The sequence below is a fragment of the Caretta caretta genome, chromosome 7 (assembly GCF_965140235.1).
Source record: "Caretta caretta isolate rCarCar2 chromosome 7, rCarCar1.hap1, whole genome shotgun sequence".
In the NCBI taxonomy this organism is placed as follows: domain Eukaryota; kingdom Metazoa; phylum Chordata; order Testudines; family Cheloniidae; genus Caretta; species Caretta caretta.
This window is the reverse complement of record NC_134212.1, coordinates 117,565,328-117,583,628: the sequence shown is the minus strand read 5'-3', so window position 1 is coordinate 117,583,628 and position 18,301 is coordinate 117,565,328. Positions and strand designations below refer to the sequence as shown.

Here is an 18,301-nt window from a genome sequence, read left to right as displayed (position 1 = left end):
TTAGGTCAAAACTTCCCCAAGGTACAAAATATTACACCCGTTATCCTTGGAATGGCCGCTACCACCACCAAACTAATACTGGTTACTGGGGAAGAGCTGTTTGGACGCGTCTTTCCCCCCAAAATACTTCCCAAAACCTTGCACCCCACTTCCTGGACAAGGTTTAGTAAAAAGCCTCACCAATTTGCCTAGGTGACTACAGACCCAGACCCTTGGATCTTAAGAACAATGAACAATCCTCCCAACACTTGCACCCCCCCTTTCCTGGGAAATGTTGGATAAAAAGCCTCACCAATTTGCATAGGTGACCACAGACCCAAACCCTTGGATCTGAGAACAATGAAAAAGCATTCAGTTTTTACAAGAAGACTTTTAATAAAAAATAGAAGTAAATAGAAATAAAGAAATCCCCCCTGTAAAATCAGGATGGTAGATATCTTACAGGGTAATTAGATTCCAAAACATAGAGAACCCCTCTAGGCAAAACCTTAAGTTACAAAAAAGATACACAGACAGAAATAGTTATTCTATTCAGCACAATGCTTTTCTCAGCCATTTAAAGAAATCATAATCTAACACATACCTAGCTAGATTACTTACTAAAAGTTCTAAGACTCCATTCCTGTTCTGTCCCTGGCAAGAAGCAGCATACAGACAGACACAGACCCTTTGTTTCTCTCCCTCCTCCCAGCTTTTGAAAGTATCTTGTCTCCTCATTGGTCATTTTGGTCAGGTGCCAGCGAGGTTACCTTTAGCTTCTTAACCCTTTACAGGTGAGAGGAGCTTTCCCCTGGCCAGGAGGGATTTCAAAGGGGTTTACCCTTCCCTTTATATTTATGACAGGGTGGGATCTGAGTTACCCAGGAAAGAATTCTCTGTAGTATCTGGCTGGTGAATCTTGCCCATATGCTCAGGGTTCAGCTGATCGCTGTATTTGGGGTCAGGAAGGAATTTTCCTCCAGGGCAGATTGGAAGAGGCCCTGGGTTTTTTTTGCCTTTCTCTGTAGTATGGGGCACGGGTCACTGGCTGGAGGATTCTCTGCACCTTGAAGTCTTTAAACCATGATTTGAGGACTTCAATAGCTCAGACATAGGTAAGAAATTTATCGCAGGAGTAGGTGGGTGAGATTCTGTGGCCTGTGTTGTGCAGGAGGTCAGACTAGATGATCATAATGGTCCCTTCTGACTTTAATATCTATGAATCTATGAAAATAAGGAAGTGTTATTTACTACCTCTCATAACACATGAACTAGGTAGGGGTCACCAAATTAAATGAATAGGCAGCAGGTTTAAAACAAACAAAAGGAAGTATTTTTTCACACAACGCACAGTCAACCTGTGGAACTCCTTGCTAGAGGATGTTGTGAAGGCCAAGACTATAACAGGGTTCATCTGTTCTGCTTATGAGCTGGAATGAGTTTGTTGTACTACTTGACTCTGACCATGTACAAGGAGAGGATCTGAGACCACTGTCAAGGGAGGTCACTTTTTCTTTTTGTCTCTCAACTTTAAGAAGGTCCCCTTAATTTCCAAGCTCTGTTAGAAACAAAGAAGCTGATCCTGAAAAGGGGAGCCAGGTGGATATTCTGGTTTTCCACTACAAACAGATCCCTTTGCAGGATCAGGGAAGTGAATCACGATTTGCCAATTAGAAAAGGACAAAACTGTTAGAGAAAGTAGCCTTCTATTTAAGGCTTCTAAGACAGTATGGTAGGCTCTAAAGAGCACAGCCAAATGTCTACAAGGGCTTTTCTTTGAGCAAACTGTTTTGAATCTTCTATTCCGAGAATGGTTTGTTGATTTTTTTTCCACCCTCCCCTTTCCCTGATGTAGTTCAACTTGGCCAGACTGATGTAGATTTCACCTCTGATTCCGCCATGATCAAGAAGAGAAGATCTAAGTTTTCAGTGTTGGAGGTGAACTCACTCTCTGGTGGAACAACTGCATGGTAGTACAGCAGGGTGGGTGTCCTCCAGAAAGTGTTTTGCCCTATAATACAGTAATATAGCACCACTAGTGTACATAACTCTGTACAGCAGGTGAATGTGCCAAATGCACAATGGGCCAAATGATTCCTTCCTGTAATACCATTGGCTTTGACAGAGTTACACTAGGGATGTTGGTGGCTGATCTCAATGGACTGACAAGTGTGAATGTCTTCAGAATCTGGTCTTTGGGGCCTTGTCTCCCTGGTGATTTCCCCTCATTTCAGGTGTAGACATTTGCATTGCTAGAGTGCTTGAAACCAGGGTAAGTTCCGCTGATGCAAGTTGTTGCTTTCCTTGTCTCCATTTGGGATTTGCACAAGTGGCTGCAGCCTGATAGCTGACATTGGAGATAATTCCCAGTATAGACAGGGTCTCATGCACAATTTGTTTTGAGCAGAGTTTAGTGTTGTCATTCTGTTATCTACAGTTGTCATGTAAGTGGGAAAAATACATAAAATGAGGGAGGGTCCAGTAAAAGTCATTCAGGAATGTAAATCACAGTACAGAAAAAGTAAATAGACCTTTATAGGTGAGATTAGGCTGGATTTAGTAGGGTTTCCAATTGCAAGACCTTTGTGATATCCTATATCATCTTACTCATTTTACAACCCACCATGTGGGAGAATCCTGCAGAGTTTCAACGAGTGCTCTCCTGGTTGTGCTTTATTATTAATATAGCACCATAAGTGTACACAGCCTGTACAATAGATGAGCTTTTCCAAACATGCAATGTGCCAAATTCTTCCTTGCTGTAATTCCATTGGTTTCAACAGAGTTACACCAGGAATGAATCTGACTAATTTAGTGCTTTACCCTGCAGTTCTAGGAGCCCTTAGAAGCTGATACACACTGTTAGCAGCACCATAGGAAAAATACTACTGTGCAGTAGCACAGCAGGGATATTGTTGACTCTGGGCCTAATTGTCATTTATATTTATACTAGGGCACTTAAGTGGGTGTAATATCATTTAAGGCCCATGTACACTGTTGATGTGGTATGAAGGGGCCCTAATGTAAATAAGAATCAGGCTCATACATTTGGTTTATATATATAATCTATACTGCTGTACCTACGTTCTATAAATTATTCTTCTCTATGGCCAAAGGCCCATTAACCCACTGGGAACTTACGTATGTTAATCATTTTAGCAAAACCTTCTGTGCTTACTCTAGAAGTGGCAGCAAGCAGCAGGTGCCGCAGCAAAATTGTTAGCAGACAAGACTCAGGCATTCTTAGCACCATGTTCTCTAGCCCTGCTCATGGTTAGAGGAGCATGTTAAAACCACTAGTGGCCAATATACATTGCTTACACTGGGGAAGCTGCAATGGTGCTAGAGCAGGGATGGGCAAACTACGACCCAAGGACCGCATCCAGCCCTCCAGACATTTTAATCTGGCCCTTGAGCTCCCGGTGGGGAGTAGGATCAGGGGCTTGCCCCGCTCCACGCAGTTCCCGGAAGCAGCAGCATGTCCTCCCTCTGGCTTCTATGCACAGGGGCAGCCAGAGGGCTCTGTCTATTGCCCCCACCCCAAGTGCTGCCCCCGCAGCTCCCAGTGGCTGGGAACCATGGCCAATGGGAGCTGCAGGGGTGGCACCAGCAGATGGGGTAGTGTGCAGAGCCACCTGGCTGTGCCTCCATATAGGAGCTGGAGATGGGACATACGGCTGCTTCTGGGAGCTGCTTGAAGTAAGCGCCCCCCAGAGCCTGCACTCCTGACCCCCCTCCCGTGTCCCAACCCCCTGCCCCAGCCCTGATCCCCCTCCTGCCCTCCGAACCCCTCAGTCCTAGCCCGGAGCATCCTCTTGCACCCTCAACCCCTCATCCCCATCCCCACCCCAGAGCCCACACCCCCAGCTGGAGACCTCACCCCCCCTGCACCCCAACCCCCAATTTCGTGAGCGTTCATGGCCCGCCATACAATTTCCATACCCAGATGTGGCCCTCGGGCCAAAATGTTTGCCCACCCCTGTGCTAGAGCAATGGCAGATTTCAGTAAATGTTTGTTAGCTTCATGGCTTTTTGATGTCAAGCCCTTGCTGCTGTGAAGAATTAGTGCTCTGGGACAATGGAACTGATATTTTGGCTAGCCTATGTTGTTAGTTTTTGAATTCCTTTTTGTCTGTTTTCTCATGTTTCCACAAATAAGTGTATACAGCACGCAGTTGATTCCCTAGTTTTAATTAGTATTCCTTGTTCATCAGTTTTTTGTCTCGCCCTCGTTTCACTTCTGTTATGTCTACTTCTGTCTGGAGTGCTTTGTCCACAGCTCGAGTTTGTGTTAACTTATGGTCGTGCTGCCTCTAAAGTTTAAACCTTTGCTTTAGCAGAGACTTGGTTGATACCTCTAGAGTTGGCGCCACTAGCTGCCCTGACTCTTGGTGATTTTATCCTTTTCCTCATTATTGAAGGCAGTGGAGAGAAGCAAGTGTACTTGCTTTACCTTTGGCTCCTGGTTGAGCTTTAAGATCTGATTCTTTGCTGGCCTAAGCTTCCAGTCCATTTTTTTTTTTTCATATCAAGCTGCTGAGTTAATTGTCTTGTTTTTTGGAGTTGCCACTGTTCATTATCTACCAGGCCCTCCTGACAAACTTGTGCCTGAATTCAAAGACTGGCTTCTCTTTTTCTCTTTCTGGGAAACTTGACTCCTCCTTCTCATCGCCTTTGAACCAACAATGATATGATTTGTATTTTTGTTGTTGATTATTTTGGACTCTATCGGAAACTGTGAATCTCCAGAGCTGTGCATTTGGCTGGCCTTTGCCCAGATCTTGAGACACGGTCCTGTTGATATTGTAAGGAACAGTCATGTGTTTTCCATCCCTCTGGATATTTTCCCAACTCTTATTTTTGTGTTTTCTCCTATTCATCCATTCTTTGGTCCTAGTTTGATTTTCATAGATATTTTGTTTCAGTACTCTATGTTGTTTTTCCAGTCTAGGTTGAATTCATCTGGATGATTTTAAACATGATCTTAATCCATTGTTTGTATCATGCTTTCTTCCTTCAAAACTGCAATGGACAGAGCTTTAGAATATTGCTCTTTCTGCTACATTGATTAAAGTTGCTCTGTAAGATTCTCCCCCTCCCCCTTTTTTTTAATAACGGTAGGCCAGATTCCTCTGTTATGGCATTGTAATTCAGGAGTAAGTGAAAGCAGGATATATCTGTCTGTTTCTTTGCCTTCATTTTCTATAGGTCTCCTAAGGGCATGGCTACACTTGCAGATGTAGAGCGCTTTAAGTGAAATCAGCCTTCGGAGAGCACAGTAGGGAACCACTGCAGTCTGTCCACACTGACCCCTTCAAGCGCACTGGCGTGGCCACATTTGCAGCACTTGCAGCGGCATTGGGAGCAGTGCATTATGGGCCGCTATCCCAGCATGCAAGTGGCTGCAACGTCTTTTTCAAATACGGGGCTGGGTGGAGTGTGACGGGGAGTGTGTTGTGTATATGTGGGAGGAGAGTGGGTTTTGGGGGGCTGAAAGCATGTAAGCTTGTAAGTTCAGACAGCAGCAGACCCCCGTCTCCCTGTTACCCCCTGCCTCTCTCTCTCTCACATACAGCATTCCACACTAATGGTTGCTTTGTTTTGGAGCAGATAAGCAGCTGGCTGTCAGAAACAGAGCTTTCAAAGGGCATTTCCGCATTCCTGCAGCCAATTCCAAACAATGACAAGAGTGGCCACTTGATTTAAGGGGATTATGGGACGTTTCTGGAGGCTGATCAGAGTGCAGTAAAGCAACATCTCGTTCACTCTGGCGCCGCGGTGCTCCAGCGAGGGTGCAGCAAACGTTATTCAACTCGTCGAGGTGGAGTACCAGTGGTGCTGTAGCCGCGGAGTCAGAGCGCTCTACGTGCCTTGCCAGTGTGGACGGGTAATGAGCTAGTGTGCCCGGGGCTCCTTTATTGCGCTGTAACTCGAAAGTGTAGCCAAGCCCAGAGTGCTGAGCTACTACACTCCTGTAGATAGTGCTCAGGTCTAGGAATCAGAAGACCTGGGTTCTATTCCTGACTTTGGCATTGGCTTCTGGTGTGACTTTAAGCACTTCTGTGCTTTTGTTTCCCCAACTGTAAAGTGAGGATGATGATGGGTATCTTTCTTTGTATTGTGCTCTGAGAGCTAGAATTGTAGATAACATAACTGCTACATTGTTCCAATGAGACAGGCAGCTCACAGTTCTGAGCAGAAATGGAAAAAATCTTGTCTGATTGGAACTGTGTAAGTACAATCATTTTCTCTTCAAACAAAGTTGTTTTTAACCAAGTGGCATTTTGAATCAAATACCCCATTTCCAACTATCTCTCAAGGGAAACCACCCTCATTTGAGGGAACTTCCTAAGGTAAGAAGCCGTTCTCGCAGTTGATCATGGTGAAATATTTTTTTCTCAACAGAGTTTTTTGTTGCAGTGGATATTTCTGAGACTATTTCTGGATGTGACCCTCTTACTAAAAAGTATGTCACGTGGGAGGAAGCTTGGTGTAGGGCACAGGACTGGGATTCAAGAGTCTTGAGTTCTATTCCTGACTCTGCCACTAACTTATTGTGAGAACTTAGGCAAGTCATTTAACATCTACAGATCCTGCCATCTGTAAAATGAGGACTATTGGTAAAATTTTCAGAAGTACCAGTCCCATTTTCAGAAGTGACTTTTATGCACTTAGGAGCCAGAGGGCTCATCTATATAAACATTTAGTTTGCAGCAAAGTGGGGTGTAAATCTACCCTGCATTAGCCTGTTGCGCACTAAGGGTCTGTGTATACCCAGCTGCTATGTATTAAAGTTCCCTAGTGCATTCTGATCCCTGCTTTGAACCTATTGGTTCAGGCCTTAAGCTGGTTTCCAGCGTGCTTGAATATTCAACAGCCAAAAGAAAAACTTGGTTGCTATTTCATGACTAATTAGGCTTGAATGGTCCGAATTATTTGGATTATTTGACTAAGGCTGGTAACTACTTTATTTCTGCAAAATCTTGTCTCTGATCTGTTTTCATTTTACTTGGTTTATCCAGGAGTCTTTGACACTAGACACTAGAACTGTTGATCATAAAAATCCTTTGACATTATTTAGCTTCTGTGGTTTTGGCTTTAAGGATGTATCGTGCAAATGATTGAGGTCCATCCTTTCTGCTCATTTGTTTCAGTATGTGAGCAAAATCCTCTTCGGTTGTGATTTAGGAGGGTTCCACTGAGTTCTGTTCTTGGATACTTATTGCTTTTGAACTCACACCCTGTCAGGGATTTTAATAAAGCCGTGAAGATGCTGCTGCCCATGTCATAGATAAACGGAACCTCTTAGCTTCTGGGACTGTCAGTCTGATACCTTTCAGTAGCACTAAATTCACTTAAAAATGAAACCAACCACAGCTAAAGACTTACTTTTGCTACCTACTTCTAGACCTGTTTTGGTTTGTCTGTTTTTAATCTTTCTAATTATCATATAGTGAAATTTGGATGTGTGATTAGTGTACTGTACACTTACACAAGCTGATCTCATCCTTCTGTAGGAGGCTCCTAGGAGAGATCCGGAAAGGGAGTGTGTGACGATGTTAGGAACATTCTGTTCAGGAGAGATGTTTATCTCTAGTATTGACCATTGGAGTGGAGGGCGACAGAGATGTCTTGACCTCTTCTCAATATATTGTAGGTGGGGCTAGAAGCACTGCCTATTTTAAGGTTGCCTGATACTTTCCATTCTAAGACCTTGTTTTCAATTTCATATAACTTCGCCAAACTTTAACTGTTTGAAATAAAATTGTCGGTATTGGTTGTCTGTGTCAAGCTGAATTTTTCTTGAAAGTTTCAGCTAAACGGTTCAGCGGTTTCCAAGAATAAGACTAAAGAAAAATGTTGTCGTCCCCCCCCCCTTTTTTTTTTTTTTAGTAGGACCATTTTTTGAGAAGCCCTAATACCCCCATGCTTTGCAGCATGGACTTGAAATTAGTCAGGGTGTGACCTTAATGTTGGAGACATCTTTTCCTGTTCCTGTGAAAATCTGTTCAAATTTGGCAAATTTGTAAGACTTAAAAAAGTTTCAGTTCACACATGCTCAGTTGAGACTTGCAAGAGCTTTGCTGCTCAAACTCTGAAGATTGTTTTCATTGAACGTGTTCCAGGCCCTTATTGCTCTTGCGACTCGAGTTCACATGCACCCCCCCCCCCCACCACAGAACACCAAAGCATTCATCATCCCAGGGGTATGTGATAAATCCAAATTTTTCCTGTAATTGCTGTTATGACTTTAGCCAAGATGGTTAGGGATGCAAACCCCATACGTGGGGTGACCCTAAGCCAGCCAGAAGCTGGGAGGGGAAGGTGGGGTAGATCACTCTAACTGCGCTGTTCTGTATACTCCTCCTGACGTTCTGTACTAGCCACTGTCAGAGACAGGGTAGTGAGCTATATGGACCATTGGACTGACCCCGCATGGCAGTTCTTATGATCTTATGTTCTGGTTCTGCTTCTGTATTGCCAAATCCTGCCCTTTCCCCATAGCCCAGGTGAAATGGAGTGGCTCTTCTGCAGATATTGGGGGCAAGATTCTAGGATCAGCACCCTTTATATGGAACCCTGCATCCCAGTATGAAAGCTTGTAATGGATTGGTTATGTTGCCATACATACCATCCTCTCCTGTTAGAGCTGAGTATAAGATGGTGCCAACATCACTGCAGCTTTGGCCTTTGACCCCTTGGGATACCCTGGCTTCTGTGCTAAAAACGGGGCTTGAAAATATCCTTTCATTCTATAAAGCTGGGATCCAATGTTACTACAGGCCTTTAAAATAATGTCAATGGAGTTCCTAGTAGTGATTTGTGGGACACTTTGTCAGATAGGGACACTGCTTAAAGTGTCTATCTGAAGACTTCGCTATCCTGTTCCCTATTGAGGGTCTCTTCCCCAGTGTCTGTCTTTCCCCTGATTGGTAGCTGAGACCATCTGCATGGCCATCGCTTCTTTTGCAAGTATGAGTAAACAGTAACAGATGCCAGTGACTCTGTGTCCCCTGCTCTGCTTCCCTGTTGGAGACTGAGAATGTGAACTCTGGAAGGGGACTCGTTTGGTCCTGGGAAAAAGGCTTTGATCACAGCCTTGGAAGGAGTCTGATGTCAGTCTAAGAGTGACAAAGGAACCAGCCAGAACTTGGGGCCAGATTAATCTGGTGCAACTCCACTGATGTCAGTTGGGATGTGAACCTTAGCCGATTCTGTCTTCTCGGTTTAGTCCCTTGTAGAAAAACATTTTCTTCAGATACCAAGGCCAGCATGTCTGTGGGGATTGGAAGCTAAAGTTGGACGATAATGATGAATAAGAAAAGAACCTATGGCTGTTGCGCTACCCACCAGCAGATGTTTGGGTTCACTGATAAATGAAGTTGAGCTGGGACTGTAGTATGTGGCATTTGTGTCTTTGGGCTGTGATTTTTTTTCCAAAGAACATTTAGGCCCCCAAATCTCATAAAAATTCAGTGGGAATTGGGCAGCTAAGTCCCTGAAGCTCCTTTGAAACTCCCAGTCATGAGTCTCTCCAGCTTAACAAAAGATTTGGTTGTTTCATGCACAAGCTGTACTATTACCATGATTTGCATTACTGTAGCACCTAAAGGCCCCAGCCAAGATCAGGGTCCCATTGTGCTAGGCAATGTACAAATCCATGGTAATAGTCCCTGCACCAAGCATTTTATCATCTGATATAAGAGGGCTAACACACTATATTAATGAGCTGCTTCTAATCTAAGACAAACTCACTGAATCTTAGCTGTTGGAAGGAAAGGGGGATGGAAGACAAGGGTAACGTTCATAGGCAGTGCTCAGGGCCTGATCCTGAACCTGCTGAAGTTCATAGGAGCCCTTCTCTTGACTGTAATGGGCTTTGGATCAGGCCCAAGTTTTCATAGACTAGTTATGGGTTTGATCCACTGCCTTTGGAAGCCAATGGAAAGACTCTCATTGACTTCACTGAGCATAAGTTCAGGTCCTGTGTACACAACTAGGTGACTCTGGATCAATTAATTTTAAAAAAAATAGAGACAATAAAATAACTGTTGAACATTCCAACTTTCCATCTGCCTAGCCACTGTCAGCTGGCACCTTTCTAGCACAAGAAAGTTTGAGGAGTGATCTGAAGGAGAAGGGGTCAGCATTTGATGTACTAGTTCTGGGAGGATGATACATGCTCAAAGAGTGGAATGGCAGGGTGTGTGTTCGAGGAGTAGATGGACAGGTGATCAAAGGTTACAGTAGTTGGCTGAGCCAAGGGGTGGCGCAGTAGAATACCAGAAGGGATAAGCATTTGGGGGGTAAGTTGTGAAGGGCTGTAAAACTAAGAACAAGAATCTTTTATTTGATGTTCGAGAGAAGGGGCAGCCGGTGGAGGGACATAAAGGGGTGAGAGTGATGTGGCCAGAAAGACAGGTCACTGGCAAGACAGATAGGGCACACGGGCAGTTCCAATATCTATTGGTATTATATTATGGGATTTCCTAAACTCAGTCAATGTGACTATATTATGGGCTAGAAAAATATCTTTCATTATAAGCCTCTTCATGGTGAAGGGTGGGATGAATAGATTTTTGTTGGGGTTGCTGGGCAGAGACCATCTTCTGTATTTGTACAGCACCTAGCACATCTGATCCTAGACCATGCCTGTGTTCTTAAGTGCTACAGTAATATTAATAATTACTAATAATACACAATAATTATGCTAAATTTGCAAAGCTGAGCTATATACTTTATTTCTGCTAACAGCCCAAAATTGCTCCCTGAGGATGAAATTCCCTCTACTGTGAAGGCCCAGCAGAAAGCTAGTTGCATGACCTAAACCTCATGGCAGAGCTGTGTTTGGGGCTTAGAGTAGAGTGGTGGCACAGTGAGCCTTTACACCCCCAGTAAGCTTTGGAGGGAGTCTCCTTGCCACAGCAGAGTGGTCTAGGTTGAAGGTCTGTGCTTATACAGATTCAGAGCCCTAAATTCCCCCACTGGAGAGTTAGCTATTCCATTTGATAAGCTCTATCACAGCTACATAGCCTGCTTGTGGATTGGGTCTGTGGGTAAATTCTATCTTCTCTACCCTTACCTTTCTTTGTTAACTGCATAAAACCCAATTTCTCAGTTTGTGTATTAGAGGTGGCTTTTTGCCCAGAAAGACTAGAATTTTGCATTCATGTATTTTGTTGAAACTATTATACTCAAAGGATTGCAGCCATTACTGTAATTTCTGCTTCTTTGAGAGGTTGGGATGTGATGCTGTTCAAATGGAGATGCAACATGTATAAAGAGATCCCCATGGTTTATAATGAATTCCCAGGAAAGCAATAAAGCTACTATTCTGTCAAGCATTTCTTGCTGTATATCCGTGGGTGTCGAAAGCTTATCTCTTTCACCAAAAGAAGTTGGTTCAATAAAAGATATTACCTCATCCACCTTATCTCTTGGTGTTAACCTTAGGCATTCATGAGACTGCTGATTTGAAGAGAGTTAATTGGAACTGGGCATTGATTATGGGCATTTATTTTTCCAGGCTAATTTCATATGCCATGGGAAAACATATTTTATTGAAATAAAACAACTGGGCTAAGCAGATGTATTATTTATTGTGTCTCTTTCTTAGAGAGAATTTGGTGTAGACAATTTTAGTTAGGGAAAAAAACCCAAGTTGTTTGTTTGTCATGTAGATGGTATCAAAGATGGTAATAACTGTCCTTTTTGGGGAAAAGAGACGTTATAAATCCACTGTCTTGTATTTAACTGTGACACTCTTTGTACTTTTCCCATATCCCAGGACCAACATGGCTACAACAACACTGGATACGTGAAGAGGTTGGCATATTGGGGAGCCATCCTAGTGTAGTCATGGCTGTTCCCATGGTTTGGACAAAGCGTTTTTGTTGTATGTAAAATTGTTATGGATGAGTTTGGCGATGTGTTTGGGGTGGATGTCTGTCCACTGTCTTGTCCACTGTCTTGTAAATATTTGAGGCAGGCAGCTATGCTGTCATTGTGAGTGATGTTGGTATATAGGAAGGTGACATCCATAGTGGCAAAGATGGTGGTCTGAGAGAGGTTGTTAGTGTTGCGGAATTTGTTGAGGAAATCACTTGTATCTTGGAGGAAGCTGTCCCTTTGTGTGTTGAGTGGTTTGAGGGTGGTTTCTATGAGACCCTATATGCCTTATGATGAGGCTGCCTGGGTTCCCTTGTTTGCATATCTTGAGAAACATGTAGAAGGTCCCTGGGGTGCGTCCGTAGAGGATGAGTTTGTTGTGTTTCTCTTGGAGTTGTTTGGGGAAGGATTTGATGATATCCTTAAATTCCTGGGTAAATTGTGGGGTAGGGTGTTCGAATTCTTTATAGTAGGTGGTGTCAGAGAGTTGTCGGTTGGCCCCATTAACGTAGTCATAGTGGATGAGGTCTGCCGTGGCGCTCCCCTTTTGTCTTCTGGTTTGATCACTATCTGGTAGTTAGATTTCAGGGACTGTATAGCTGTCCACTTGGTGGCGGAGAGATTGTCGCGGATGTGATGTTTAAGGATTTCACACTCAGTTTTCTTTCCTGAAGCACTCGGTGTAATGTTCAATAGTGTAGTATTAAAGATGGTAATAACTGTCATCCCAGGTGGTGGCTGGGATTCAGCTGGAGCCAGTAGGGGACCGGGTGCTGATGTCACCTGGGTCACTCTCTCACTCTAGCCCATTTGGGCCACGAGATCTCGAATCAGGAAGATGAAGTCCTGGGGTGCCAGGATATGATGGGCGGTGGCAGCCATGAAGGTAAAGCTCGCTCCAGTAGCGTCTGTCCTTTCAATCTTGGTTTTGTTCTTTCATTCTTTCCCCACAAAATCTTTCTTTTAAGTACTCAAAAAGGGAGTCATGGGTGGAATAACCTATTATTTTGTCCACCAATTAGGTCTAATACTTGGCATACCAATTTTGGCTTATTAACTTTCAGCTCCATGCCTCCTGTTTTTAACAAGCTTACGACACAGTCCTTGAATCATATCAATGTGGCCTTTTTGTTTAGACTAATTCAGTTATCCTGTCTCCCTTTTGTACCTTTTGCCATTAACATTTGTTGTTACAGGTTATTTTGACATTTTATGAACTTTCACATACTTTTTAGAGTTGAGCTCATAATTAGAGTAAATTTGTAAGTCCAATTATCACAACAGTCCTTCCATTTATGTGACACTTTACTAGATTTAAAGGAACACTGCCAATTTTTTTTTCAATAAATGATTAATGTATAAAACAAATCACCTTTTTGATTGAGCCCACTTTGAATAGGATGTCCTGGATTTTTAAATTTTAATGGGTTTTTCCTCCTCACCTGCTGATGCTTAAAAGGCGTTTTTGAGCAGGGGGTATAGGACAGGCTGAGATAAAACAATAGCAAACATGCTCGGGCCCTGCCTCTTCAGTTTCAGCTTTGCTCAGCTACTGGTAAACAGCCTCTGGCATAGCCTGGGTGGCAGTATGTATGTGAGCTCCCTCAGATCAGTGCATGAGAGTGATGTCCTAATGCAGGAGGCACAAAGTACAACAGACCATCAACAGTGAAACTGACTGTATACAAACACTGCCAAATATACAAAATAAAACAAAAAATCAAGAGAAATATGTCTAATCTCATTGGTGTAACTTTAGGATTACTTGCAACCAGTAACAAAATGTTCAGATTTTCAAGTGGATGGTATCTCTTGTTGTTGGATCAGAAAGTTGATGGTGTTCTATAATTCTGAATATTTAACCGTCAAAGTAAAAAGCAATCGATAGCCTGGTTTATGTCCAGATTCTGGTTGATATTAATCAGAAGAGAAATGAAGATTCTTTGTTTAAGTAAAACTCAAGTGTCTGTTTAGACCCAAAAAGAAATGTAGTACTTGTGGCACCTTAGAGACTAACCAATTTATTTGGTCTCTAAGGTGCCACAAGTACTCCTTTTCTTTTTGTGAATACAGACTAACACGGCTGTTACTCTGAAACCAGTTTAGACCCAATATTTTGTGGTTGGTTTTTGTGGTTAATTTTTTTTAAAGTTGTCATAAAATTTAATATTAACAGACATGGTCATAAATGTTATTTTTTTCCATTTCAATGACAACGGTGTCTTATTTAAATCCAAATGAATCTTTGTAATGTTTGCAACCCAAAGATAGAAAAATCATGCCAGATGCAGAAAGTGAAACTGGCTATAAACAGAAAAGAGGAGAAGAGAAACTGCCTTTTCTATTTTCATTGCCCAGGCTGAGTAAATATAAAAATTCAAGTAAGTCTAAATGATAACGAGGATATCAGACTTTTGACAAATGTTTGTAGTTTCCTTAAACATAGCTGGTGCTGATAGCACAGGTAACAACTTGGCAGGATCCATTTATGTTTGCTGAGCTTCTTTTGTTCAAATTCAGCTGTGCTGGGAAAGTTTTTGCAGGCAATATGGTTAAAAGTCACAGCATAAATTTCCTGACTTGATGAAAAGACTGTGACCCCCCTCAGAATTGTGGTGTTCATTGGAAAGAAGATAGGTAATAAAGAGTCTCCTGTGTGAGAGGAATAGGAGGAACCTGCTGTTTTAATTTTGTTCACAGCAGTGAGCCAAACTTTGTTCTTTCTGTGCTGGCCTTGATAATTGGCTCAATATAATATAGGAATTCGATTCATTGCATATTTTTGGCTTTATAACTGTTAATGGAATAGCCAGGAAGAGTGCAAAGTCTCCTACAGAAACATAAAGTAAATAAAACTAATAACACATTCCAAAGAATTTGGGGTCAGATTTTAAAGGGGCCTTGACCCAGTCTTTGGGAGGTTCAGAGGTTCATAGTTACTGAGCACTGTCATTTGATGTGTAAACGATAGAATTTATAATCCAGTTGCATGAGCAAATGGGATTTGCTGGTGTAAATTGTCACTTGCATAAAAAAGGGGTGCACGCCACCTCACTCGCACTCACGCAACAAGTAATCAGGCTTTCTGTAGGTAAAGTACAGGGGACTCAAAAGGTGCGAGAGCCCCCTTACCTAGGGCCAGGGCACAGGGTTGCAGTGCAGCTGCTCTATTCTATTAAGTAATTGGCAGATTTATGCCCTCCGTGTCAGTTACAGAAGCTGCTAGGGCCACTGTGTCCATGTAATTATGAATCTGTCAGCTCCTCGTCTGTCCTAAATAGTGCTACTCTCTAGGCCAGCCTACATTGGGCTGGCACAGAGACCCTCTCCAAGGCAGAAGTTTAAGAAGTATGGGCAGCTGCACTTAGACTTGCACTAATCATACATATGCAGGTGACTTGCGTATCTACAGTCACACATGGCCAAGCGGAGGCCACATTTTGAAACTTGATCCTCAGCGTTTAGGTTTATCAGCTGTCAGAAGATATATGTAAAAACAAAATTAAAAAGGCACACTCAAGATCCAGCAGTAGTTGCTCATGTAACCAGGAGAATAAAAAGTTGCTTCTTTTTTTTTCACTTTGAGCGTGACCCCTTTTTTTAGAGATTTGCATGATGGGAAATTAAAACAGTTACTTTGGGAGCTTGTCTAGCTTTAGCATCTGTGTAGTATACTGTGCCTTTAAAAGTATGTCTGCACTTTGAGCTGGTGGCACAGGCGCTGGCTTCTAATTTTTCCCCGGAGGTGCTCAGCCCCCACTCTGCCACCCACCCCGTCCTCACTCCACTCCTTCCCCTAAGCACCCACCCCTGCCTCTTCCCACCCCCACTGCACCCCTTCTCCCGAGGCCTCGCCCCGCTCCACCCCCACCCTGCCTCTTCCCCGCCTCTTTTCGCCCCCTCCCCCAAGAGTTCCTGTCCCTGCTCCTCTCCCTCCCTCTCAGTGCCTCCTGCACGCTGCGGAACAGCTGTTCCGAGGCATGCAGGAGGCGCTGGGAGGTAGAGGGAGGGGGGCAATCCGGGGCCGCTGGTGGGGGGCGGGAGGGGAGCTGGCTGCCGGTGGGTGCTAAGCACCTGCTGATTTTTTCTCTGAGTGGCCAGCCCTGGAGCACCCATGGAGTTGGCGCCTATGGCTGGTGGTGTAATTCCCAGCTTGAGAAGACATACCCATGCTAGCATTGAACAAGCGAGCCCACTAAAAATAGAGTGTAGCTGCACCAGTGTAAGTGGGTATGTGCTCATCAGGTTAGTGCAGGTGTATCTCCTCAAGCTGGAATTTACGCCTCCAGATTGAAATGCAGATACAGCCTGAGAGACCCAGTGCCCAATACCAAATCAGATACATTCCACTGACGTGCCATAAAGATTTTGTCCGTCTATTTATAGGCCCTGAACCGTGGCTAGTTAAGCTTTAATCTTCAGGGCTTGTTTCTGTAAAATTGTTTTATTTCTCAAATGTCTACAGGTTTAGTTGTGGTCGTTATTGAACTCCTAACACCTGTTCAGCACATTTTCCCCCTCCTTTTTTGGGAAGCACTTAATTACTAGAGGGTTTCCCTTGGAGCTGTGAACCTTCATCCAGTTCCCTAACTGGAGAATTCTCTGCAGGATTCTCCAGATGGGGGATAGAGGATAATCTTCTCAGAGCTCCGGAAGAAATGTGATGCCAAATTACAGAAAATAGATCCTTTTTATTAAGCTCTTGGCTCATTTACTCCTATTTTAAGATGACCTTATATTAAAGGGACATGTTAGATTAAAATTTGTATATTTTAAAATAAAATTACCTGGGCTGTTAATAACACTGATCATAAATGCTGATGAAAAGACACTAATATGTAAGGCCATGAAAAAAACACCCCCATGAGCAACATAAGTTTCACCAGCATAAGTGGTGGTTTGTACAGCGCTATGTCAGCAGGAGAGGTTCTCCCACTGACCTAATTATTGCTGCTTGCTGGGGATGGTTTAATTATATCAACAGGAGACCTCTACAGCTACACAAGAGATCTCACAGCAGCGCAGCGGCATCGGTACAGCTGTGCCTCTGTAAGGTCTCTAGTGTAGACATCACCTAAGTTTGTCTATTCACGTTGTCATCGTGCACACAGACAGTGAAAATAGACTAGTCGATTTCTGTTTTTTGTTTCTAGTCACTTTAATTTTCCAGCTGAGAGTTATTGTTTGAATAGCAGTGGTGTGCTTGATGGTATACAGGTATAAAGGCAAGAACACATGTTTTCAGATATTTCTAGTGATGTAAATATGAGGCTAAGTACCTTTTTAGGGTACAGATGCTCTACTGTGAGTGTTGTGAGGGTGCTGGTATCCCCAGTTGTGAGAGGTGCTGGAGGTGAGCTGGGGAACCATATTTGAATTCCGCGGGCACTGCCTTAACCCTGTAATGCTTGCAAGCATGGTGGAGGAAGCATTCCTCTACCCCTGTCCCTGTATGTACATCCCACCTTCACATACCCAAATGCTGGGCAAATTTTGGGCTCTGGCAGCAAGTGCGATAGATCTTGTTAGTGACCCTGTGGATGGCTTGTCTAATGTTTCTTTTCAGAGCAACTTCCATATGAAGATCTCAAAATATTTTAGGCACATGAATTAAGCCTTATAATAGCCCTGTGTGGTAGGTTGTATCAATATTCCCATTTGACAGATGGGCAAACTGAAGTACAGAGAGGTTAAGTGACTCAACTGTGATCACACATGGAGTCAGTGGCAAAGCCAGGAATTGAATCCAGGACTCCTGACTCCCTGTCCTCTGCTCTCACCATTGTCTTGATTCTCAGTTTTGGACGTTTTTAAATATCTGATGTAAATTTACAGTAATGCATCTGCGAACAGCCAGTAAATACAGACCTAGCGTGGGAAATGTCTCTCACAGCAAGAGAGAGTGGAGAGTTATGACTGAATATTTTAATATATACAAATGGTTGAATATATGCTGAGTTGTATTCTTGGAAATGTTTATGGTTTGCAGCAATTGGATTACTGTGCTGTGAGGCTGAAGGTAGCTAATCCAAATTTTTGTTTGTCTTCCAGGTCTACACACAATGAACTAGAGAAGAACCGGTAAGTAGCTGATGAGCTGAGTTCTAAGAAATACAAAGCCCAGTCAATGTAACAACATGCTTTAACATTACACATGCAGGTGTGATTTCATCAGCTCAGACAGCTGTGGATTTCCACCCTGCACCAGGTGGGTTTAAAGTCCAGGCAAAGACTCTAAAAGATTTGAAAAAGAAGCCCTTCTCTGCCCCTCCACACCTCCCCGCCAAAAAAAAGGAAAAAAAAAAACGCGAGAAGTGACCCAGTTTTGCAACTAATCTGTATGCAGAGTAAATACTGTTCCTCTTCTCTTGACACTGAAATCTGATTGGGTCATTGTCCCTACATGAGGTTGCTAAGTTATCTGGTTTCTCTG

At 43.3% G+C, this 18,301-nt stretch overlaps 1 protein-coding gene across 2 annotated transcripts in view; it reads left to right on the top strand.

The window, feature by feature from the left end:
• MXI1 (MAX interactor 1, dimerization protein) overlaps window positions 1–18,301 on the top strand; it is a 97,400-nt gene that overhangs the window by 26,014 nt on the left and 53,085 nt on the right. For both annotated transcript variants that reach the window (XM_048858445.2, XM_075131080.1), the window contains exon 3: window positions 17,920–17,949. In XM_048858445.2, coding sequence (XP_048714402.1) covers window positions 17,920–17,949 — 30 coding nt within the window. The remainder of the gene's footprint in view (window positions 1–17,919; window positions 17,950–18,301) is intronic.